Consider the following 25,536-nt stretch of genomic DNA (forward strand, 5'->3'; position numbering starts at 1 on the left):
GTAATTTACAATCCAGAGAGATGAAAACTGTCTGGAGTGGTTACTCCCTGGCCCTACAGCGTATCTGTGTACTGTATTTGAGAAATAAAGATCTTTTTTACCTGAACTAAATATTTCTTGGGGACCAATCTAGCCCCTTCCTCATCAGCCACAAAGGACCCCTTTGCAGCAGAGATGGTGAAGTGCTACGGTGCAGGTGGGGAATGGACATGTGGGGGTAAGATATGAAAGGAGCAGGGAAGGGACGGAGGAGAACCCAGACTGTTTGGTACTGTGCAGTTCCTCCCATCCTCTCTACTGCTGATGGCTGGGTAAGGCCAAGTGGAGATTACTCCATCCATATAGATGGCGTAGCCTTCCACCTGTGGCCTATGGAAGGAAGATTCCTTCCTCCCCACCTGCACATCAGCTCATCATCATGGGCCAGGCAACAGGATCTGGATTTATGCTCTTGTAAATTTAGTACTAGTGAAAGGCTGACAGGGCCATTTTGGAGGCAGTAGGCCTCCAGTTATTCACATAATGTGGATCACACTGGCAGTTTCCCCACACACTGCCCTCTCCATGTGTCTTGTTCCAGATCTGGACTGGCCATGCTTCGGAGAGAGAGCGTAGCTCAGCATCCATACCTCATTGCCTCTCTGCTGAGGGTACCCTCAAGGGCACCAGTTGTGCTAGTGCCTTTGTGATGTGGAAAGCCTGTCTTCAAGGAATTGAGACTCACCCACTCATTGTACACAGCCCGCCACTGACAAGCCATCAAAACAGCATTCTGTCACTACTGACCTGTGCTGGACTCTGAGCGGTAACCTAGAGGTGAAAGGGGATGTGTTCCACTGCCAGTCTCCAGAGTGGTAATATTCACCCTTCCGTAGATTATTTCCTTACCTTTTCCACATAATAACTCAGTGGCTCCTTGCCTCTGGGATCTGGTTCATTCCAGGAGAGGACCACGTAATCTTCTTTGATCTCACTTGCGTGAACATTAGTGGGTGGCAGAGGAATTTTAATCTTGCCTGTGGGAAGCCAGAATTTGATACCAGTTCAGTGATAATATATCAAGAAAGGAGTCTTCTATTAAACAAGGATGTTATACTTTTTCAGTATCAGGTAAAGTCCTCTGGTGTAGAGGAGAGGCCTTTAACCCTTTGCATGCATTGGGGTAGAGAGGGAAAACTTCCTCCTATTCATTTGGTTGTCAATGTTCTGATAATTTTTAATGATAAATTATTTAATTCTTTGCTCTCATCTTCTTGTTTAAATAAAGGGACATAGTTGTCATCATACTCTCACTTGCTCTGGAGGTACAAAGGGCCCAGGATCTGGCCTGCAGTGTCCACCTTAGAATTATAGAGTATCAAGGATGGAAGGGACCTCAGGAGGTCATCTAGTCCAACCCCCTGCTCAAAGCAGGACCAACCCCCAGACAGATTTTTACCCCAGTTCCCTAAATGGCCCCCTCAAGGATTAAACTCACAACCCTGGGTTTAGCAGGCCAATGCTCAAACCACTGAGCTGAGCACATTACTTTGCCAGTTCCTCTTTCCATTACACCCAGTTTCAAAACACTAGAGACTTTTGCAGTGCACATTACTAGAACCTTGTTGTCTTTCTTAATCCTATGGCCACGTTCCTCAAGCTCCAGATACAGCTCCCTCTCAGGAGTTCAGCTGGTAACACAGAGTTCCAGATGGCTGTGTCTGGGCCGATTTCTAAGCCTTAGCAACCTCACAATGGGGTTGCACTAAATGAGGAAAAATTTGTCTCCACAAGTAAAATTTGCAAAAGTCCCTACATACCATTTTCAAAAGTGAGTTAGGCACCAATTGATTTTCAATGAGGCTTAGGTTCCTAAGTCCCTAAGTCACTTTTGAAAATGAGACTTACAGCCAGATTTTTAAAGGTATTTTGGTGCCTAGTGGAATTTACAAAAGCATCTGGGATTTAAAAAAACACCATGGTTAACACAGAGGGTATGTCTTCATTACTGGCCAGATCGGCGGGCAACGATTGATCCAGCGGGGATCCATTTATCATGTATAGTCTAGACATAATAAATCGATCCCCGAGTGCTCTCCCATCAACTCCTGTACTCAGCTCGGCGAGAAGCACAGGCAGAATCAATGGGGGAGCGGTAGCAGTCAACTTACCACAGTGAAAACACCATGGTAAGTCGACCTAAGTACGTCAACTTAGTTGCGTAACTTAGATCGATTCCTCCTCCACCCCCGCCACCGTGTAGACCAGGCCTCAGTGACATTGCAACACAGGGCAGAACAATGCCTAAATACCTGTCAAAATCTGGGCCTTAGTCACTTTTAAAAATGAGACTTGGGCACTTCTGAAAATTTTACCCCATAATCCTTTGCTTTTAATAAAAGCTCTACACTACTCCTTAAGACTGAAGTCTCTAGGCTTGACACAGTCACAAGTCTAACAGTACCTAACAGCTCCATTATAAAGTGGCCTTGTATTTTGGAATGCTTCTGTTTGCTTACAGTATAAGAAAACATTTTCCTGTGCATATTTCCTTCCAGAGTCTTCTGAAGTATTATTTTGGCATCCTTGTATTATAAGCATTATTTATAAAAGGAGGGTTAAGTTTCAGTTTGAAATTACCTTCCAGTTCATCTTTGGAAATTATAATCTTCTTTCCGTCATCGTAAGGGATGGCTAGTGATTTTAAAAAGATCAATATTATTCACCAGGAGAAAAAGCCACAAGTTTAGTAGAAAGACAGAGACAAGAATCCTGGGTTTCCCTATATGCACACAAAGCCCGTACGCTGGGGTGGTTTGGCCTTCTCCCCTTCTCTACCAGTTTGTACCAAGAGAAGTGTGACAAACTGAAAACTAATTAAAAAAATTATAGGAACTTCCTTGACATTAAAAATACAAAACCAATCATTTTGAGTTAGACACGTTTTAGGCCCAGATTCAGTTTGCCCGTTGCCACTTTTGTCTTCCTATTGTAAGCATTCCAGACAGTCAGGGATGTGTGAGCAGAGACTGAGCACTGTTTGGGTAAGAGAGTAACACATGGAATGATAGGGACAGACACTCAGGTGGTGTCAATCATCCTGGTTTCATTGGCTTCCCTGGAGCTCTGATGATTTATATCTGCTGAGGATCTACTCACAATCTTTGCCTACCCAGTGCTGTTCACAAATTGACAATGGTGTTTTAGGTCAGTCTGTCTCCAGCTTTTTCAGTCCAGACCAATGACTTCAGCTGGTGATTCCAGCAGGGTGGAGGCATGTTTGCAGCAGAGGAGCTGCAGTGGTTTGTGAGAATAGGACACTTTGGATAAGTCGTCCCAAGTTACTTCCGCAGCCTCACAGAGCACATAGGGAATAATATCCTGTTTCTGATACATACTCATCACTCTTTTTTCCTCACTGGGGTCTTTCATTGTGACTGGGTCGCTGGCCTTGGAAGGGTTACTGATGCCTGAGTGGTTGACGGCCTTTACACGGAACTGGTATGTCTTTCCCTCCGTGAGACACAAAACAGGGCACCTGCAGGTCTTCACAGGCATTTCATTACATGGCACCCACTCGTCTGTGCCCACCTCACACCTGCAACAAAGCAAGATCATGTAGTACCTCCATGGTGTTCCCTCAGTGTGGCAGCGGGCCTTTTTCAGGTTATAACTTTGGTAAAGGGACCACTCAGTGCAAAAAAACATATGTCTACTCACAGTAGGGTGACCAGACAGCAATTGTGAAAAATCAGGACAGGGGGTGGGGGGTAATAGGAGCCTATATAAGAAAAAGACCCCAAAATTGGGACTGTCCCTATAAAATCAGGACATCTGGTCACCCTAACTCACAGGACTGCAGGCTGGGAACTTGCTGCTTTATTTAATTGCATCACAACAAAATTGGGGTGGGGAGAGAAAACTCCCATTGATTAAACAGGAATTGAGTGGAGCATAGTACCATCCCATAATACTATGGGTATCCCTGGTAACCCTATCATGACCACTTTACTACAATAACATAATCATACAGACCTTTCAATAAAATAACCGAAGATTGGACTTCCTCCACTATCGCTGGGTGCTACCCAGGAAAGGAGCAGGCAATCTTTATTTATATCGTGGCATTTCACATTGAGGGGGGATCCAGGTGCACCAGCTGTTGCTGCCGCAGCATCTAAAGGAATATAGAGCAATGTCTGTTAAGCTGTTTTTTCCTGCCAGTGTTCTGAATCTTTTAGTCTCCAAACACTCTATTGTCTACAGAGAGAGGCTGCCATTTTGTGTTCAGCTTGCTGCAGACTGCAACAGAGGAGATACCCACACTCTGCACTCTCTCTCATGGAGGATAGTCATCCTGTTCTTTCCTCTTCTTATTCATTTGTGTTGTAGTATGCGTAGGGCCCCCATGGTGCTAGGTGCTGTACAAATGCAGAACAAAAAGATGGTCCTTGCCCCAAAGAGTTTACAATCTAATCTATATTCTTTCTTGTTTCACTGTTGTCTTTGGGTGTGTAGGGAAAACAAACAGTCTGATCTGCATGGTCAGGAAAAAATCCACATTGTAAAACTGTAGATAAATGTATTGAACTCTAAAAAGAAGACACAACTCCAGAATACAACAATGGAGGAGCTTCCTATATTATACCGTGACCCTAATAAATGTACAAGGAGTGGAAAATATTAGCAAATTCAATTCTGAATCATTCATATTAAGAGTAATTTCTTTTCAGATTAATAACAAGGTCAGTTTTTAAAAAGATTTTGAGAACAAGAACTGACCTACTCAGTATATATATATATATCCACAGTCCCCTCATACATCCCCTCTCATTAGGTCTACTGTTGTAGTAGCATTCCATCAATTCCAGGTTCTCTTGTCTCGTCCATGAATGGTTTGTTCCAGTAGCCCACTTATCGTCAGATTGTCCTGGTTTCCTCAACATTGCGTGGACCTTGTTAATCCGGCGACGTCCGAGCGGCATGACTTCTCCTAGTTCGTGTCACTCTCATATTTGAGGTAGGCCAGCTGAAGCGTTAGGGGGTCTTTGCCCAAGGACCCCTACTGGAAAAGTTGGGTACCAACCGGGATTTGAACCTCTGGTCTCTCATATCAAGGGCGGTCTTCCCGTATCAAAGGGCGGTGCTTCTTAACCACTACACTATCCAGTCGCTGCATCCACACCTACATCACACTTACTGAGAAAACAGCTAAGTTACCCAACGCTTCAACATAGTAAAGAGGAAGCTGATCTCACAGCTTGAGATAGACCAACTCCCATTACATCCGACTCAAGAAGACTTGGAAGAACAAGTGGATGTGCGGCCCAACCTGAAAGCTGAACTTACTGTCCAAACCCCTCCATTTGCAGAGCACAGCAGCTGATATGAGGCATTAAGATCATGGAAAAACTGATACAGTCAATCCTCGAGACCGATTACCAGGCTCAGTGGAGAAGTACCATCAGATAGTATGTTAGAAGATGCCAATAGAGCCTCATCACAATCCCTACTACCACCATAACTCAACCAATGAACTGGTATACGCTACAGCCTCTGTAACCTGGGAGCTTGGCTACCGATCAAGAAGAAACAACAGTATGTACCACCCTGGAAAATGAGGTTGGAGGATAAGATCAAGGCGACTCGGAGAGAAGTTAGTCAGCTGGTGAACTACAGAAGGGTGTAGAGATTAAGGATAGACTTGGCTACTGAAAAAATACAAGGGGCCTGACTCCATCTGAAGCCCTAGAGACTGCTAAACAAAGGCTCACAGCACTGGCTACCGGCTAAGGAGATACACTAGAGAAGCAGAGGCCAAAAAAAGTAAATGCCCTGTTCTCAAAGAACCATCCAAGGTGTACTCCCAACTGCAGTGCACAACACAATAACAGCAGAGCCACCAGCAGCAGAAACTGAACAGTACTGGAAGAACATATGGGAGAAAGAGAAGACTCATAACACCAGTGCAAAGTGGCTGCAGGACCTGAGAAAGAGCACAGCAATCTCCCAGAACAGAAACCAGTCACCATCACAGTGGAAGACATCCAGCAGCGGGTCAAAAACATGAAGAGCTGGACAGCACCTGGACCAGACATGATCCACACTACTGGCTAAAGAAATTAACAGCAGTGCATGAACGCCTAGCAGCACAGATGAACCAGCTGCTAGCAGCAGGCTCCCACCCAAACTGGGTAACACAAGGAAGGACAGTGCTGATCATGAAAGACCCCTGCAAGGGGACAGAACCGGCCAACTACCGGCCAATAACCTGCCTCCCCACACATGGAAAGTCTTATCAGGCATCATAGCTGCCAAGCTACAGGACCACATGGCCAGTACATGAGCACAGCTCAGAAGGGCATTGGGAACAACACCAGAGGCTCAAAACACCAGTTGCTCATAGAAGAGCAGTCGCCCAAGACTCAAGGTCTAGACAGACCAATCTGAGCACAGCCGGGATTGACTATAGGAAAGCCTATGACTCAATGCCGCACATGTGGATCTGTGAATGTCTGGCGCTATACAAAGTCAAGAGGACACTAAGGACCTTCCTCAAAGAACTCAATGGGACTATGGAAGACAACACTAGAAGTCAACTCAAGGCAACTTGCCAAAGTGGCCATCAAGTGCGGCATATACCAAGGTGATGCACTGTCCCCGCTGCTGTTCTGCATAGGCTTAAACCCCTCAGCCAGATAATCACAGGACTGGATACGGGTACAGGTCAGGATGGAACTACCATCAGCCACCTCCTCTACATGGATGACATCAAGCTGTATGCTAAGAATGAACGAGACATCGACTCGCATAATCCACCTGACGCGGGACCTACAGTGAGGATATCGGGATTCATTGGACTGGAGAAGTGTGGCCGGATGGTAGTGAAGAGAGGGAAGGTAGTCAAGACTGATGGGGTGGAACTACCAGCGGGCCACATAGCAGACATACAGACCAGCTACAAGTACCTTGGCATCCCGCAGTCACATGGAAACCACGATGAGGAAGCAAGGAAGACAGCAACATCCAAGTATCACCAAAGGGATAGACAGGTCCTGAAGAGCCAGCTCAGTGGGAAGAACAAGATCCACGCCATCAACGAATACCGCCCTGCCGGTCATAGAGTACCCTGCCGGTATAGTGAGCTGGCCAAAGGAGGACATGGAGGCTGCCGAGTGAAACCCGGAAGCTCCTCACAATGCACGGAGGTTTCCACCCAAGTCCAACACCCAGAGACTGTATACCAGCCGGAAAGAAGGCGGGCGGGGCTTGGTGAGCGTCAGGCCACTATCCTGGATGAAACCCGGAACATCCAGGAGTATATCAGTAAGATGGCCCCAAAGATGAGCTGCTGAGAGAATGCCTGAGGCAGCAGCAGACATGGGAGGAAGACCAGCAGAGAAGTGCCATGGCAAGACAAGACCCTTCATGGGATGTACCATCGACAGATAGCTGAGGTGGCTACATTGGGAAATCCTACCAGTGGCTGGAAAGGGCTGGACTAAAAGACAGCACTGAGGCACTGATCATAGCAGCACAGGAACAGGCACTGAGCACCAGATCCATTGAAGCAGGGGTCTACCACACTAGAGAGGACCCAAGGTGCAGACTGTGCAGAGAGCCTCAGAGACAGTCCAACACATAGTGGCAGGATGTAAGATGCAGGCAGGAACAGCATACACTGAACGGCACAACACAAGTGGCTGGCATTGTGTACAGGAACATCTGCACAGCGTATGGGCTAGACCCTCCAAGACCAGATGGGAGATTCCGCAGAAGGTTGTGGAGAATAGCAGGGCTAAGATTCTGTGGGACTTCCAGATCCAGACGGACAGGCAGGTACTGGCCAATCAACCAGACATCGTGGTAATAGACAAGGAGCAGAAGACAGCGGTGGTGATAGATATAGCAGTGCCAATGACAGCAACATCAAGAAGAAGGAATATGAGAAGCTGGAGAAGTACCAGGGCCTGAAAGAGGAACTAGAAAGGATGTGGAAAGTGAAGGCCAAAGTGGTCCCAGTGGTGGTAGGAGCCCTCGGGCTGTGACTCCTAAGCTGGGTGAGTGCTCCAACAGATCCCAGGAACAACATCAGAGCTCTCTGTCCAGAAGAGTGCAGTGCTAGGAACAGCTAAGATACTGCGCAGAACCCTCAAACTCTCAGGCCTCTGGTAGAGGACCCGAGGTTGAGGAAGACACATACCACCCATAGGGGTGAGAGGGGAATTTTTTTTTTTTATATAAAAATCCAGCATCTGATCAGAGTGAAAAACATTTCTCATGCTGATAGAGGAAACAGGTTCTGCAGTTAGAACTGGACACTGTCCAGCAACCCTGACCTTGTCTTGTAAACCTGAGTAAATGGCTGTTCATTAAATCTTGTTACTGAAAGCCCACCGTCAAGTCTCTGTTTGGCCAGTAAGGGCTAAACTGGATTCCCCACATCAAATCTGAGACGTGTGGCACAGAGGGGAGAAGGAATTCTCTGCCCAATGGGGTAATGTAGCTACGTCATGCTGCTTCTGCATCCCTTGTGGGGATCACTGGCAAGAGCGTTTACATAGCATTGGTGCCATCTCTGCTTTCCCCTTATCCACCCCAACCCTGCTCCCAAATCCCACTGCACAGGGGAGCTGCAGAGCTGAGCTCCATGGTATGCAGACCCCCTGCAGCAGTTCCCCAAGTCCTATACTACTGTGGTTACAGTGTTTCTTGTACCCCACATTGCTGTGGAGAAGGGAGCAGGATTTGCCCCTCCAAAAGCAAATGAAATCTATTCTCTACCTCCAATACTGCCTAGGCCACATCAGATAATTACAGGGGGAAGGGTGTTGTGTGTGGTGAACAGATAGGCCTTTGTTTTCCATTTTCTGCACTAAGCAATCTGCTGTCCACAGGGGCAGGCAGCCATTTTATGCTCAGTTCAATGCAGATTACTACAGAGGAAACACAATGGGAAATCAACAGGATTTGGGTAGGGCTGCCCAGAGCAGGAGGCAAGTGGGGCAATTTGCTTCAGGCCCCGGGCCCTGCAGGGGCCCTGCGAGCCCTGGCCCGGGCCTGGCGGCGATCCGGGTCTTCGGCTGCATTTTCATGGCGGGGGCCCTTCAGTCGCTCAGGGTCTTCGGCGGCATTTCAATGGCGGGGGGCCCTGCAGTGCTGCCAAAGACGCAGAGCGACTGAAGGGCCCCCCGCCACAAAAATGCCCCGCGAACCCTGACCGGGTGACGGTCCGGGTCTTTGGCAGCATTTTGGCGGTGGGGGGGCCTTCAGTGCTGCCAAAGACATGGAGTGACTGAAGGGCCCCCTGCTGCCGAAATGCCGCCAAAGACCTGGACCGCCGCCGGGTGAGTATAAGCGCCGAAGCTCCCCCACTTTGCCCCAGGCCCCCATAATCCTCTGGGTGGCCCTGGATTTGGGCCTAAAATCCCAAGTGCCTAAGTCACTATTGCAAACGGGACGCAGGCACTTTTGAAAATGTCACCCCTGGGTTCAAGATGGGGGCAGTGTGGGAAGGCCTTTCATTGTGAATGAGGGTGTGAATTTTCCCACCCTGTGGATCAGAAAAGGGCTTTTGCTTTGAAAGGACAGAAACCTGTAGGTACCTCTAACAAACACGTAGGCACTTTGCTCATTGTACCCGTCCAGCGTAGGGACACGGACAGTATAGAATCCCTCATCTTCTTTGTAAGCACCCAACACTGTCAAAGAAGCCTCACGATCCAGACACTTTATTTGCTGGCGATCGGAATCCTTCAGAAACTCGCCTGCAGGGAAATGAAAACTCAGCGGAACTGCATCGGAACTATACCGTGCTCAAAGGAGTGTGCAGCACTTGCACATGGTGTAAAATGCTGAGCAGAGGACCCTGGGCCTACACTAACACAACATTGCTGCACAGCTAGCAAGGCCCAGATCCTCAAAGAGATTTCATTTCAATGGGATTTAGGTGCATGAATATCTTTGAGTTGCTGGGCCCAAGTTACTTCTGCCTACGAGCAGATCTGAGGTATTACAGGCTAAGCTCATTAGCCACATGAGGAACAAGCTCAACCCCCTGCCTTCTGAGACAGAGTCACACTCTGACCACATCCTTCTATTTGTTATCCTTTGCTCTTGCTGTACACCAATGCAGGAGGTTTGGGACTCACTTCTACTCAATGTGGAGGACCCTGAGCCAGAGGAGTAACTCTGTTCACTCTCAGTAAACAGCAGGCATTTGTCCTGAGGGCCAGAAGAAGCCATGACACATAGTAACAGTACCTACTGCTTTTCATGAGCAGATCTCACACTATCATACAAACCAGCTCGGTACCCTCATTTTACTGCTAGGGAAACTGAGGCACAGAGCACGGAAATGACTTGCCCAAGGTCACCCAGCAGACCAGTGGCGGAGCCAGGATTAGAACCCGTGCACAAATGTACACCAAGCCAGTATATTTTGCTTCTATCCCCAAACCTTGGGAGATATGGATCTGAACTCTGTGACTCAGGCCCATCTTTAGAACACAGTGCAGTCTGCTGCTTGCACAGCTGATTCTAGCAGGGCTACTTGTAAAACAAAGGCAGTCTTACTGTGTTGCTCCTGGGACAGGTGCAGCCTCCCACAGCTTAAAGGCACAAAGGCAATTAGCATCCTGGCAAAGACCTGTGTCCTTGATTTTGCAGCTCTGTTTGTAACCTACCCTCCTATTGGCTGTCTGGGAGGGCTTCATTTTACTTCATTCGCCAGTGTCTCCTCTGGCTTTATAGGAATATAATAGCAACACTTTGCACTTCCACTATGTAGAACCAAGGTTCCTAACAACTCTTTATAAACATGAATTAATTAAGGCTCATGTCACCCCACGAAGCAGGTATGTATTCTTATCCTTGTTTTACGGATGAAGAAATGGAAGCCCAAGTTAAGGGATGTGCCAGAACTGGGAACACAACCCAGGAATCTTGGCATCTAGTTCTCTTCTGCAAGCACTAGACCAGAGCTTATGGGGGAAAGCACTCGTGTCAAAGAAAGCTATGTGGATACAAATACACACCGTCTCTGAACCAGGAGATATCTCGTTGGTATTGAAGTAGATCAGAAGAAAAGAAGCAGGAAAGGGTGAAAGGTTCCTTCTCTCTAGAGAATAGGGGCTTCAGTGAAAAGGCAAAATCTGCCTCCTGGCCAGTGAGTAATCCTGTGAAACAAGAGCAAAACCATGCAGCCATGATTAAGGCTACAGTTTTGTCACGGAGGTTATGATGATCACAGAAATCGTGAATTTGTGTCAAGGGCCCCAAACGGAGTGACGTTGTAACCTAGTGCCCAGGGTCGCAGCGCCACTTAGATTTGGTCCTTCTGCCCATCCATCTCCTGAGAGGTGGATGAACCAATCCTGAGTGGCGCTGTGACCCCATGTGCCGGTTGCAGAGCCCAGCGCGGGGAGCTGGCCCAAGCCCTCTGGAACAGGAGCTGCCATTGTGGGGTGAGTGCAGGGCTGGCTCGTTCTGCAATCCCCATCCTGCTTTCAGAACATAAGAATGGCCATACTGAGTCAAATCAAAGGTCCATCTAGCCCAGTATCCTGTCTTCTGACAGCAGCCAATGCCAGGTGCTTCACAGGGAATGAACAGAACAGGTAATCATCAAGGGATCCATCCCTTGTTGCCCATTCCCAACTTCTGACAAACAGAGACTAGGGACACCAGAGTCTTATTGGTTTTTCCCCACACCTCTGCTGTGAAATTTACTAAAAGTTTCCATGACAAAATCACAGCCCTAGTCATGATAGAAACAGGAGCCTCCTCAGTTAGTGTCATTATTATGGTCATTCATCTAGTGCTAAAGGTGTGTGTGGTGCTTTTCGTAAACCTCAGGCTATTGGGAAGAGGTACACCCTGTCTGACCTTGTGCCAGGGGGCCTCAGCCCATCCATAAAAACTCCACAACAATAATTTACTCACTTTTGTATATTTCTGAATCGAATCCTGACTCCTTCCCATAATATTCTGTAAAAGAAGGTGGAGAAGATGGGAGGAATAAACACATTTAACAAATGTGTGTTTCAATATTTATCTTCCTCTTAATAATATGCCATGATACTTAACTCTTATGTATTGTATCACTTCTTCAAAGTATGGTCCACTATGAACATTAAATATTAGCCTTCAAAACACACCTGGTTGGTGACTTCCAAGCAGGAAGAGTTTCCAATGCAGAGCCTTTTACTAGCTTAACAAACTGATAAGGATCACTTCACCCATAAGTGAAATGCAGCCACCCCTGGGGCAGAGCCTGGCATCTACTCAACACCACATGACAACACTACTCAACAACACAGGAATGGAAGAGAAGAAGAATATTCTGTTGAAAGCGCTGGGGAGATTTAGGACAGCAGAACATACTAGTTATTGAAGCTGGAATATGGCCTGGACACCGAGTTTAAGCTGCCTACCATTGCAGAAAACGATATGGGATCTTTAATGACCACATATGGCCTTGACCTCTGGTTTGTGAATCATCCCAAGGACAGCATGTCCAGAGATACAGAACGTTCCAAGACATGGGCTCACTACTGGCTCAGAGGGAAAAGTGTCATATGCTGAATCACCAGCAGCACTTATTGCAGCACCTACGCGTTTCTTGGAGGTCTCTCCCATGAAAACAACGATCCTAGCCAAACCTTGCAAACTGCTGGGATCACAGAACAATGTCTAGTGGCTTTGAGCTTAATGTAACGTAATCACGCAGCTGAAGGAATCGAAGAATTCCAAAACAAGATGCAAATAGTGGTGTTTCTTAGACCTCTCATCCTAAATAAATGCACATAAGAATTGATGTCAAGTATCAGAGAGGTAGCCGTGTTAGTCTGGATCTGTAAAAGCAGCAAAGAATCGTGTGGCACCTTATAGACTAACAGACGTATTGGAGCATGAGCTTTCGTGGGTGAATACTCACTTCATCAGATCATATTCATTCTTTCTCAGTAGCCAGTACATGGCAATTAAAATGGATGGAAATTAGGAATTTCAGACCAGGAAATATCTTTTCTGAAGTGATTTTCTGTTGCTGTGATGAAAGGGAAGGCAGACAAAATTTTGCACTGCTATGGGGAGATCCCACATTCAGAAGTAGCCTCTCACTTGTTGCTTCCATCTGTCCTGGGCCACAATGGATCATGAAGGGGCATGCTTTGTGCATGGCATGAGGAGTGGGGAAGGGAAAGCATTACTTTTAAGAGCATACCTGCTGGCCAGGTAGAAAGGATGGCCCTAAATGAATGAAGCCATCTGATAAAGAAGATGGTAAATGAGTGGCAATGAGTAGAGAGGGGAATCATGGAGATCATCAAAGAGACATGTTGGGTTCATCAAGGATAACAAAGGACCCCAAAATATCGTTGATAGACAGGGCACCCCATTAATCTAGAGAGCCGTCTGGGCTTGGGACTGCCTGTGACATCAAAGGCATGTCAGACAATGCAGGGGCCAAGAAAACAACTGCCAATGGCCTGTTTAGTGGGACATGGAGAGTTTCCAGGCCAAGCCTTATGGCTTTGCTCTGGATTTTGTTTACAGACTGTTAAACACAAATAGCAAAAGGAAGGGGCATGTTACCAGGATGTCATCAGGCAGAGTCAGGGGAAAAGGAACAACGCAGGCCTGCCAACAGCAAATGTAAGAAGCAATATTTGGAAATGCCAATAGCACAGAGTTCTGCTCTGACCAGAGACTTCATAAAGGAGAATTTGATCTGGTACTAAGTGGTGCTAGGACAGCTGTCTCATCCAAGGAGGTTTTCTATAATAGATTCATAGATTCCAAGGCCAGAAGGGACAATTGTGATCAACTAGTCTGACCTCCTGTATAACACAGGCCACAGAACTCCTCCAAAATAATTCCTAGCACAGATCTTTTAGAAAAACATCCAATCCTGATTTAAAAATGGTCAGTGATGGGGATGAGAGAATAAACAACATGTGACAGTTGGTAGCCACATTGCTTAATGGAAGGGGCTTAGTTACTACAGGGATGAGCCTGCTATAAGAACCCAAAAATATAGAACAGTTGTACACCCTAGAGCTTTTTATATATTTCCTGCTTTAGGATAATAATTATCCAGGCTGGTCAGCCATGCAAACTAGGGGCTGCCATTGTTATTATAAATAGAATTGGGTGAATAACAATTTTTTCAGTTTGCTGGTAATTAAAATAAAAATGGTTTTGGATCAGCAACATTTATCAAAATTTTCTGCAAATTGAAAAGTAAAAAAAATTCATTTCACGTTGAACAAAATGTTTCATTTTGGTTCCAAGCATTTTAAAAAAAGTTTTTGATGGTTTGAATAAAAGTAAGGGAAATCGTGAAACAAAAAGTAATTTTGCACCAAAATATGGAAATGTTTGGATTATTTTAGTGAGGTTTATCACCAAATCAATTTGGTGAAATTGACACAAATTTGCAAAACATTTTGGTGTAGCCATATCTGCTTTTTTTGCCACCCCCCCCCCAAAAGCTTTGTGCATAAAATTTTGCCCAGTTCTAATTATAAGTGAATATCTGTCCCCAACTGGAGTGTGTATGTGCATGTATGTATGTGCGTGCGTGCTGAATTCTGACTCACGTAGGGCACTATTTAACAATGGATTTTAAAGATAGCATAAACAAAACATGACCCTTAACATTCTCTGGGCACATTCTGCTCTTGTGAAAGCTGAGTCTACAAAGGAGATCCAGATTTTATCAATGCACAACATGTAAAGAAAAGGGATGGTGATAACATGGCCCAGGATGGAGCCGAGAATTTTTGGAAGCAGTAAGAATAAATGAATCACATATACTTTTAAAAGATCCAGCTGTCTGAGTGATTGACCAAGCAGGCTTTTGCATCTCACATTGCCACAGAAGCTCATCTCTCTCGTACCAATAAGACCTTTGAAGCAGTCAGTTGACTTCCTATTCGAGAATGGTATCGGTTCCATCTCAGTTGTTCTATTGCCCATGTCAGTCTCACTGAGCATGTTTAGCAGTCTATAGTTCTGTAGGTCTATTCCAGTCCAGGTTTTTATGACAGGATTGTTTTATATATAGATTAGAAATGTCAAGGTCTAAACAACGACCCCATGAGATGCCATTGCATATTCCCTAGAGTTTAGCCTAATTTCCCTTTGTAAGTACCAGCACTTTATTTCCAGTTGTTTCCCCATATGTCTGGCTTTAGCTTGAGCAGAATCTTGCTATATATTTTTGTCTTGCTATAAAGAAATTCATAAAAATGGTCCATGCAGCTTATCTTGGGATCACCACAGATACAAAGAGGACAGCCCTGAACGCTGTCCTGTTGGGTTACACTCTGCAATGAGAACTGTGTGTTCTGTGGAGCTCTGCCTGGAGAGAGATCTTCTGGGAAACACAGCGCTCTCAAACTGACATTCAGAAAAAACAACTAGATCCTCTCCAGACCTGCTGCGCTTTGAACTGCAGGGCCTGGTAGTATCACTGCAGAAGGGGTCAGTGTCCAGACACAGCACACCTTCGCTGCAGCAGTGTTAGTCCACTGCAGGGCAAAGAGGGAAGACAGTTCTGAGCCGTGCCCAGAAAGGGTCTGAAAGATTTTGGCTGAGTCCAGAGGGGCCACAAGGGACTGAGGCAGAGTAGCCATTTTTGAGGTGTATCTGGGCAGACCCTGAGGGAAAGGGCGTGACAGGCTCTGACAGTAAGGGTGTGAGGGAGAGATTCGGCCTGAGTCCAGTGCCTGACTGGAAAGCCAGTTGCATAGCGACTGCTGGTGTAGGAAGCACTGATTCTCTGTTGTGGTCTCCAGGGTATTGCACTAAGCTGCTACAAAACAGCATTTCAGCAAATTAAACATGGGCACCCGGAGAAGCGTGGCAATGGCCTTAGGCTGGATCTGGCCAACAAAAAGTCCCTATGGCCCAGACTGACAGCAGTAGTCTAAAGGGCTAGGGGATGAGAATGGGACCCTAACTGAGAACAGGCAGGAACTCCAGGCTTCTACCCGAAGGCTACTGCAGAGGCAAAATGGGAAAGAATGATGACAATCAGACCTAGGCTAAGTTAGATCCCTGGGTTATAAATACTGGGTTTCATTGTAATTTGAGCCCAGCCGTTTTGATTTCTGTTTGTTAAGACAGAACACACTCTAGTTAAAATGTTTTTAACTCAACTCCTGACAACAGCAAACACTAGGGGAAGAGCTCTTTCAGGGAAGGGCTATTGTTGTTAGATCGCACAAGCTGACCCCAACCATTTGCATGAAACTACGCTAGACAAAGGTCCATGCCTCTAACCAAAGCGATCTCATTCCCTGCTTTGAATAAGAGAGAAAATAAAATCACGAGGAAAAACAATCTGTAGGTAGAGTGTAATAATAAAGAAAAAGTGTGTATGGAAATAAGCTGCTAGCAACTCTGCTTCGTACATGTTACGACTTAGACTAGGCAGGGATGGGTTAGAGGAAATTCAAATGGTTATGAGCTAATGCTCAGAGCCTCAAAGGTATTATGATTTCAGTGGAAGGAAGGAGACCTAAATATCTTTGAGGCTCTGGGCCTAAAATTTTGTGCATAGGAAAAGTTAATCCGATATGGATTTTCTTTCTTAGATTTGTGGTTAATTTACCAACAACCTTTCTGATGGGTTGGCTATTTGTCTTCATAATGACAACTGAAATTGCTTTATGGACAGTTTACCATGGAAAAACATATTGATTGATGCTTTTTAAATATATATTTTAAATCCAATTGTTCTCCCCTCCTACCGCTCCCCCCATCACAAAGGCTTAGCTAGACAACCCACTGCATACTCCTTGTTCATGTGTACGTGGTTAATACAGTAATTTCTTTTAATGAAAACAAATAGAAAAATCCATTAAAAATGTTTAAAAGGAAACGGAATTCTCAACTTACTCTGGACAAACACCGTAGCAAATGAATAGGCCTCACCATATGGATTTTTAACTTCGACACTGTATTCAGCAGAGTCTTCCAAGGAGCATCTGGAAGAAATGGTTTGTTTTTCCTTTTAAGTTTCAGTCTTTGATGCTCCCGGTCGAGGGTTAACTCTGAGTGGTGCATGTCAATATGGGTTGATCCTTAAGCCCAGAATTAAAAGAGAAGGATTGTTTTTTGCCAAGATTTTTTGGGGGCTGCAGGAGTGGGGCATTATTGACCCTTAGAAGTCAAATATATTTTTCTTTTGATATACAAGGAATTAAGCACATAAGGTGAGATTCTCAGCATAAGGGCCTATGCATCACATTAATTCCACTGAAGATCTGGCCTAATATATATTACACCTATATCTTGCAGGCTTTTTGTTTCTGTAGAAAGGTGTTAGTCCCTCTAGATTTGTACAGTGCCCTAAGTACACTTAATGCCAAATGATGAGTTATCCCTAATCTACTGTATGGAACAAAGTAGAGTAATGAGAATCTGCAATAGATCATAGAGATTTTGCATCTACCTCCATTTATGCAGGTTCAGACAAAATAAAATAATATTTAAAGCCCAGTGAGCTATTAGAAGTGTTGGGTCAACCTCACAATGGGCAGAGATTTGATCCAGGTACGTTCCTAGAGTAAGGCAGTGGAGAATCAGACTCCTGGTGCATTTCCAGTCCTCCTCCAGCCCTCTTTGTTCTGCAGAACTGGCCTGGGAATCTCAGCAGACCAGGCCTTGCTGCCAATGAAGAAGGAGCTAAGTAGAAGGTCTGTACGTTACCTATTGATGTCTAGTGTGAGCATGCCAAACTTGTTCTGGATCCTGTATTTCCCTGCTGGAGCCAGTCGGGGATCAATACGGACTCCATTTTTATACCTAGTTGAATATAAAAGTGACACACTGTTGAAGAGGGATGTTCTAGTCTAGACGAGAATTAATGGGTATATTTAACAGCTTATTTTCAAAGTAACACCACCAGCCACACGTAGAGGCAGATTCTTCCATGGGGCATAGCAGAACAAGGGAGTGGACAGCTGGTCACAACTCCCTGGTTCTCTGCCTCAGCACAAGTTAGAGCAGTCTTGGGCCTGCTCTACCTTGTTCCACCTGGCTTGCCCAGGGACCATATGCCAGCTGGGGATTGCCTGAGTGCATGGCTTTCCAACCACTCCTCCTGCCTGCCACTTCCTACCTCATATATACCCCCCCTGCTCTGAGGGTTGCAGGGAGGGAGGTATAAGAGCTGGCTTTTTTGGGTCTGACTAATGTGGACATCTGGCTCCCTTTGCAGTGCTGGAAAGGTGCAAAAGAACCGGAGTGGGTGAAGTTAATCTGCCCCCAAAGCCTATCTGAAATTTTGACAGTGGAGCAGATTTCCCCCTAGTAAAGTCATTTGAAATTAATGTTTGACTATTTCAAGCATTTTCATTTGAGGACAGTCAATTTGACTGTCAAACTGAGCGAGAACCAGTGTGTGAAATGTTATTCTGGGCTTCCTTGTTGTTTCTGCTCGGCTGTTGTTAACAGTAAGTTCTGCAGACAATCCCAAGAGATCTCAATGATATTTTCCATCCTGTGAGTTTGTAACTAAGCAAAGCTCAGTAAACAGAAAAGAGTCACTTTATATTTCTCAAATTTTAGGGCCAGAGCAGTTTAATCCCAAGGCAAGTACGGTATCCTGATGGTTAGTCCAGTGTCTCTGCACCTGTCTAGTGCTTTGGAAAAATAGTCTTGTCGCTCCAAGATGCTGGCCAGTGACCAAGATTCATGAGCACAAGCTGGAGATCGGGAGCTTTAGCACAATGGCCACTCTCCAAAGCTAAGTTCTTTATTGGTACATAGGCTACGCAGCTCCGACGGCTGAGATAACTCTGGAGGGAGTGAATCAAAGAGTGAATCCTGAAAAAGTTTATATGGAACAGTCTTGAAGAGCAAATTTAAAGTCTATTCATAAACCTCCCTGAAGTTTTTAATGGGCTAGAGGAATTGAGGCATGTCAGCTTCGGAGTCAGTTCCACCAATGTACAATTCTTCTTGTTTAGTTTGCCTATTTGTGTAACTCTAGTAGCTCTAGATGTGGATTGTAAGCTCTTTGGGGCAGGGATTTGTTCTGTGCTTGTACAGCAGCACACTGTGGCTCCTAGGTGCTACTGCAATACAAATAAATAATAAAATAACATCGCCTCATTTAGGCATCTCTGGAGCGCTCAGTCCTACACTCTATATTGGATACAAGGATTTGCTACAGTTTATGGGAAGACTATGATGTAAACTAAAAACGCCATCTCCTCCTTTGTGTAGCAGCCTATTTGGAGAATTCTCCCATTCTTGCCCCTCTACCAACCCCCTCATACCCCTCCGATTCTGTGACCATGTCAAAACAAAAGTAAGGATGATGTCCAGAGAGGAAGGAAGATTAGACACAACAGCTCCTGAACATACGAGGAGCTTCTTGAAATGGCCTGTGTCATCCTTTGCTACAGATGGATTAAGAAATAAATAATCCCTAATCAGAGGCAACAGAAGCATGTCTGTTTTCTGTTTTCATGTCTATACAGCAACAATACCCTTCCTTGGAAGAAACATACCTCTTATCATTGCTTACTCTGGAACAGCTGATGTTCTTCTACCATCACCCAGCTCTTTTTCTACATGGACTGTATACATCTGGGCTAAGTCAACAACTAATTTGTCCCACCGGGATAAGATACTTGCTAATGGACAAGAGCCACAGAGTTTTGGATCCAGATTCATACTTCCCAGTTTGAGCGTGTTCATCTCTGAGGTTTTGGGCTGGTTTAATCTCTGCCAAAGAACCCAGACTTTTGGGATGTAGCCTGACCACTATCAAACTTGTTAGAGAGAGAGAGAGAGATGGCATCCTCAGCTGGAGCCCTCACCCCCTCCTACACCCCTGCCCCAGCCTGGAGCCCAATTCTGCACCCCAAACCCCTCATCTCCAGAGCCCATACCTGCACCTTGATCCCTCGCCGTTACTCCCATACACCAACCCCTGCCCCAACCCAGTAAAGATGAGCACGTGAGTGAGGGTGGGGGACAGCAAGTGATGGAGGGAGGTGGGTGGAGTGGGCAGGGGCATGGCCTCTGGAAAAGGGCGGGCAGTGGGAGGGCACTGGTGTTTGGTTTTCTGCAAATAGAAAGTTAGAACATAAGAACATAAGAACGGCCGTACCAGGTCAGACCAAAGGTCCATCTAGCTCAGTATCTGTCTACTGACAGTGGCCAATGCTAGGTGTCCCAGAGGGAGTGAAGCTAACAGGCAATGATCAAGTGATCTCTCTCCTGCCATCCATCTCCACCCTCTGATGAACAGAGGCTAGGGACACCATTCTTTACCCTTCCTGGCTAATAGCCATTTATGGACTTAGCCACCATGAATTTATCCAGTTCCCTTTTAAACATTATTATAGTCCCAGCCTTCACAACCTCCTCAGGTAAGGAGTTCCACAAGTTGACTGTGCGCTGTGTGAAGAAGAACGTCCTCTTATTTGTTTTAAACCTGCTACCTATTAATTTCATTTGGTGACCCCTAGTTCTTGTATTATGGGAATAAGTAAATAACTTTTCCTTATCCACTTTCTCTAAATCACTCATGATTTTATATATCTCTATCATATCCCCCCTTAATCTCCTCTTTTCCAAGCTGAAGAGGCCTAGACTTTTTAATCTTTCCTCGTATGGGACCCTCTCCAAACCCCTAATCATTTTAGTTGCCCTTTTCTGAACCTTTTCTAGTGCTAGAATATCTTTTTTGAGTTGGCAACCCTAGGTGGGGTCTGTCAACATCCCCAGCAATAAAACAAAATAACCTGGAATAGTTCTGCTCACGGCTATAGCTTCTAACAATTTCACAAGCCTCCAGGCTATCTGATCCTACAGCCAATAACCTATTCTCCACTGAATTAAAGGAGGCTAATAATGTATATGCAAAAAACCCAGGCAGCTGAACTAGCCCCACTATACATGCAATGGGTACTTGCAATGAATTAACTAAATATAAGAATACAAGTCTGTCTGGAGTCTAGTTTATCCAGAGAGGCCATTAGGATCAAATAAAACTTCCACTGAATTGTCAATATATTTCCCCCCTTTAATTTGTTGAGTGAATCTGGAGCTGGAGAGAGCAGCCACTTTGATAGCCCTGGAGGGTTTGGTTTTCTGATTATGCATAGAATTGACACAGAAGCAGGGAAAGTTCTCTATGCCCCATGTCACTGATGTGTGAGTCAGCCCTGCCTCAGACAGCTCGTTGGGACAAAAACCACAACCATTCTTTCTCTCCAGGGCCCATTGGATCCTTGGCTTCTCTGTTGAGACTGCCAGTCAGAGGACTGGTTTCTACTGACTGCGCCTATGTTTTCAGACCTGGACACCTTGTTCAGTGGGAGCTACTCATTACACAGAGTCACCAGACGGTAACAATTCCCAGCCAATTGGGGAAGGGATTTGAAGCACTGACCCAGAAGGGAAAGTGTTTTCTGTATTTTCCAAACACCATGCTTCCCTCCCCCCGACTTCTAGAGCTTTCTAACAAGACCTGGATGCTGCACTCCTGTTTGCTCCTCAAAGTGCATGCTTTGTAACCACAAGGTCAGCCCCAATCATCACTCCTAACTCACGCACCAGGTGACCTGCGGCGGAGGGGAAGCCAGAATGGTACATGTAAGCTTCACCCCCATTCTTTCCCAGACTGCATGAACTCTGAGCGGGATCCAGATCAAGGGAGGCCGGCTTGAAAGCAGCTCGATGTACTCCTTCTCCCGGCGGGCCTTCTCTAGAGCCTAGGGCAAGGATTGAATGGACAAGGACAACAAGATTATGTTTCAATGATGGAGGTTCTTTTGCAGAAGAGGCATGTGTAATGGCAACAGCCTTCTCCCATTTCAAAACAGCAGGCTGCTCCCACCCAACAGAGGTCTTGGCTCTGAAGTTGATTGGAGTGGTTGTCAAAACAGAGCTGCACACCACTTTCATAGCTTCGCGCGGGTGAAAGTTTCCAACCCCAACGCTGGTGGCAGATGCCTTCTGTTAACAAGCTGAGAGCAAACTGTCCCAGAAGATACACTTTCTTGAAGGGGCATGCAACTTCTGAAAGCCTTTCTCCTGGCTGAATTTAGTGACAGTAAAGAATTAAGGGCCTGATCCTCAGCTGGAATAACTCAGCGTTACTCTGTTCATTTCAAAGGAGCATCACTAAGTTACCGAGGATCTTGCCCTGACTCTCTACTGGGAATCAGAGCAGGCAGAGAAAAACTTCAAAGCTGGCTTTTGGGCAGCTACTTAACCCCTTAATGTTAGAGAATGGTGGGGCTCTGTTAACTCCAAAGACAGCATCACTGATGGAAATGGCAAGGAAATACAGGGCTACATTTTTCACTCCATTACCCACATAGTGATCGCTCTGCTGGAGTGCCAGGCATGAATGTGGTGGCTGTATGAATGGTTCTGGCCTCAGCTACCTTTATAGTATTTTAACCTGGGTGGAACGAAAAGTAGATAGTTTCTGGGGTAGATTTTGAATCACTCATCGTTTGTAAGAAAATGGCCAGAAATTCCCCCTCTTAGGACCATGAGGTTGCCAGACTGGATCATACCAATGGTCCATCAAGCCCAGTGTCCTGTCTCGGACAGTGGCCAGCCCTGGCTGCTTCATAGGAAGGTGTAGGAGCCCCTTCGCAACAGATGTTGGTAATCTGGCGCTACATTCAGGTTATGTCTACACTATAAATTTCTTCGGTATAACTTACATCACTCAGGGGTGTGAATAATCCACACCTCTGAGCGATGTAGTTATACCGACCTAAGCGCTGGTGTAGACAATGCTATGTCCGAGGAGAACTTTTTCCACTAACTTAGCTACTGCCTCTCATGGAGGGAGGAGTTATTAAACCAACGGGAGAGCTCTCTTCTGGCGGCTTAGAGCATCTTCACCAGACACACGAGAGCTGCACCACTGTTAATGCTGTGGTGTAGACATAAGCTAGGTCTCATCCTGATCTCCAGTAGTTATAGATCGGCTTAAGCCCTAAAACAAGAGGTTTAATAGCCCTTCCACATAATGTTTGTTAGCCTTAACTGTTATAACTCTGGATATTCTTGCAATCCCTTTGCAACTCTAACCTTCTTTCGAAAGGCCTTCCGATCAGCCTTCACACGCAGGAGCCTGCAGTTCCTAATGACCGCCTTCTCCAGCTTTTCCATTTCATTCCCAAACCGAACTCTCTTCTGACCCCGCTTCTCCAGCTCTATGATGGTAGTTTCTCTCCTCAGCTTAGATTCCCTGCAACAGCCAATGTTAATAAAACAGCCACATCTGGTGAAGTCCTATGTGGGTTTTCATTGCAAAAACACCGGGCTAAATCTATGCACGTCTATAAGGAAGGACACACCAGCACCCACTCAGCAGTGGGCACAGATGGGATATTGCTATTGTGAACGCTAGAAACCAGACAATGCTGCCATGATGGGTTGTTGTGCACCATGGCACTAGGAGGGTGAGGGTTAGCAGTCGTGTGTAGTGTCCCATAGAAATTCCCTGTTGTGGTCTCTGGAGCTGTGATTCTCTCTGGCCACGTCTACACTACGGGATAAAATCGAATTTGCTAAAATCGGTTTTATAAAACTGATATTATAAATTCGATTTCATGCGGCCACACTAGGCACAGTAATTCGGCGTTGTGCATCCATGCTCCGAGGCTAAAGCCGCTGCATCCCGAGTTAGATTTGCTTCCAGATGGGTCAGGTTGCTCGGGATACGCTGGAGGCAATACGTCGATTTCACGTCCACTACTACCTAATTCCAATTGTATTCGAATTTACGCTACTCCTCTCGCGGTGGGTAAGAATCATTTAAGAGCCTTTATATATCATGTCAGGACGTTTTCCCTGGATTGCCCTGGCAGACGCCATAGCACGGCAACCATGGAGCCCGTTCAGCTTTTTTTTTTTTCCGGCACCGTATGTGTACTGGATGCCGCGGAGAGAGAGGCGATACTCCAGCGCTACACAGCAGCATTCACTTGCTTTTGCAATGATAGCAGAGATGGTTACCGGTCGTTCTGTACCGTCTACTGCCGGAGTAAACTGCAATGAGATGACGGTTATCTCTCCCTCTCTGTACTGTCTGCTGCTATCATGAGTGCCCCTGGCTGAAAATTTTGAAAGCAAAATTGGGATTGACTCACTTGGACTGAGTCAATCCCTCCCTTATGGTTTCTAAAAATAGAGTCAGTCCTGCCTAGAATAAGAGGCAAGTGTATTAGAGACCAGTGTATCAGAGAGCACAGCTGCTCCGTGTCAGTATTCACAGGGTGCCCCTGCAACAACCGCACCCGTTGCTTCCTCCTCCCCAACCTTCCTGGCTACCGTGGCAGCAGTCCCCCCCCCCATTTGGGTCATGAAGTTATAAAGAATGCAGGAAAAAGAAACAGAGACTTGGAGGCAGCCTCCTCGGGGCTATGACAGTCCAGGCAGTACAGGAAATCTTTTCTTTACACAGGAAAAGGAGGGGCTGATGAAGTTCAGCCCCCAGTTGCTATGATGAAGATGGTTACCAGCCGTTCTGGACCATCTACTGGGAGTAACTGGGAGTCATTCCCATTTTTACCCAGGGCCCCTAGCCAGCCTCACCTCAGGGCAGCCAGAGCTCTCATGGGCTGATGGCGCACGACGGATATCAGTCACTATCATTTGTACCGTCTACCACCGGGGGGGGAGAGAGGAGAGCGGATACTGCTCTTCACTGCTGCAGCATCGCGTCTACCAGCAGCATTCAGTACACATAGGGTGACATTGAAAGTAGTCAAGGAATGATTTCTTTCCCTTTTCTTTCACGTGTGGGTGGGGGGAAAGAAACTGAGGAGCTGTTCCTGAACCACGCCAGACACTGTGTTTGAAGCTACAGACATTGGGAGCTCAGCCAAGAATGCAAATACTTTTCAGAGACTGCTGTGGACTGTGGGATAGCTGGAGTCCTCAGTATCCCCCCCTCCCTCCATGAGCGTCCATTTGAGTCTCTGGCTTCCCGTTACGCTTGTCACGCAGCGCTGTGTATCCTCCGAGGGCTAACGTCTTGATTTTCTGAACGTGCATTGTGGGTAGGAGTTCGTGATGCTATCCCTAGTTCCGCAGTCTCCCCCGTTCCCCTTGGACATTCAGGGTTGAATCTTAATGGTCGCGGGGGGTTCTGGGGTAAAAGTCATCAGTCATTCCTTCCTCCCGGTAAAACAAATCAGTGACACATTCCTTTGCGCCGTTTTTCCCTGGTGATTGCCCTGGCCAGATGCCATAGCACGGCAACATGGAGCCCGTTCGCTTTTTTTTTTTCTGCCACCGTATGTGTACTGGATGAGAGAGGCGAATACTCCAGCGTACTACATAGCCAGGCATCACTTCACTTGCTTTTGCAATTGATAGCAGAGATGGTTACGGTGTTCGTGTACCGTCTACTGCCGAGTATATCTGGCAATGAGATTGGAGTTGAAGTGTGGACGGGTACAGCGTTAAATCGATTTAACGGCCATTAAATCGATTTAAACGCGTAGTGTAGACCAGGCCTCTGGCTCTCTCCTTCCCAGACTAACTATGCTGCCTAGT

At 46.1% G+C, this 25,536-nt stretch overlaps 1 protein-coding gene across 1 annotated transcript in view; it reads right to left on the reverse strand.

The window, feature by feature from the left end:
• The window catches only part of MYOM3 (myomesin 3), a 69,299-nt gene that overhangs the window by 37,763 nt on the left and 6,000 nt on the right, over positions 1 to 25,536 (reverse strand). Inside the window, exons 4-14 of the mRNA XM_032789549.2 lie at positions 23,062 to 23,221; positions 21,565 to 21,722; positions 17,701 to 17,796; positions 16,888 to 16,976; positions 11,923 to 11,967; positions 11,016 to 11,156; positions 9,585 to 9,746; positions 4,015 to 4,156; positions 3,378 to 3,577; positions 2,620 to 2,673; positions 889 to 1,016 (exon numbers count right to left, since the gene is read on the reverse strand). Coding sequence (XP_032645440.1) covers positions 889 to 1,016; positions 2,620 to 2,673; positions 3,378 to 3,577; positions 4,015 to 4,156; positions 9,585 to 9,746; positions 11,016 to 11,156; positions 11,923 to 11,967; positions 16,888 to 16,976; positions 17,701 to 17,796; positions 21,565 to 21,722; positions 23,062 to 23,221 — 1,375 coding nt within the window. The remainder of the gene's footprint in view (positions 1 to 888; positions 1,017 to 2,619; positions 2,674 to 3,377; positions 3,578 to 4,014; positions 4,157 to 9,584; positions 9,747 to 11,015; positions 11,157 to 11,922; positions 11,968 to 16,887; positions 16,977 to 17,700; positions 17,797 to 21,564; positions 21,723 to 23,061; positions 23,222 to 25,536) is intronic.

Source organism: Chelonoidis abingdonii, chromosome 25, assembly GCF_003597395.2.
Source record: "Chelonoidis abingdonii isolate Lonesome George chromosome 25, CheloAbing_2.0, whole genome shotgun sequence".
Classification (NCBI taxonomy): domain Eukaryota; kingdom Metazoa; phylum Chordata; order Testudines; family Testudinidae; genus Chelonoidis; species Chelonoidis abingdonii.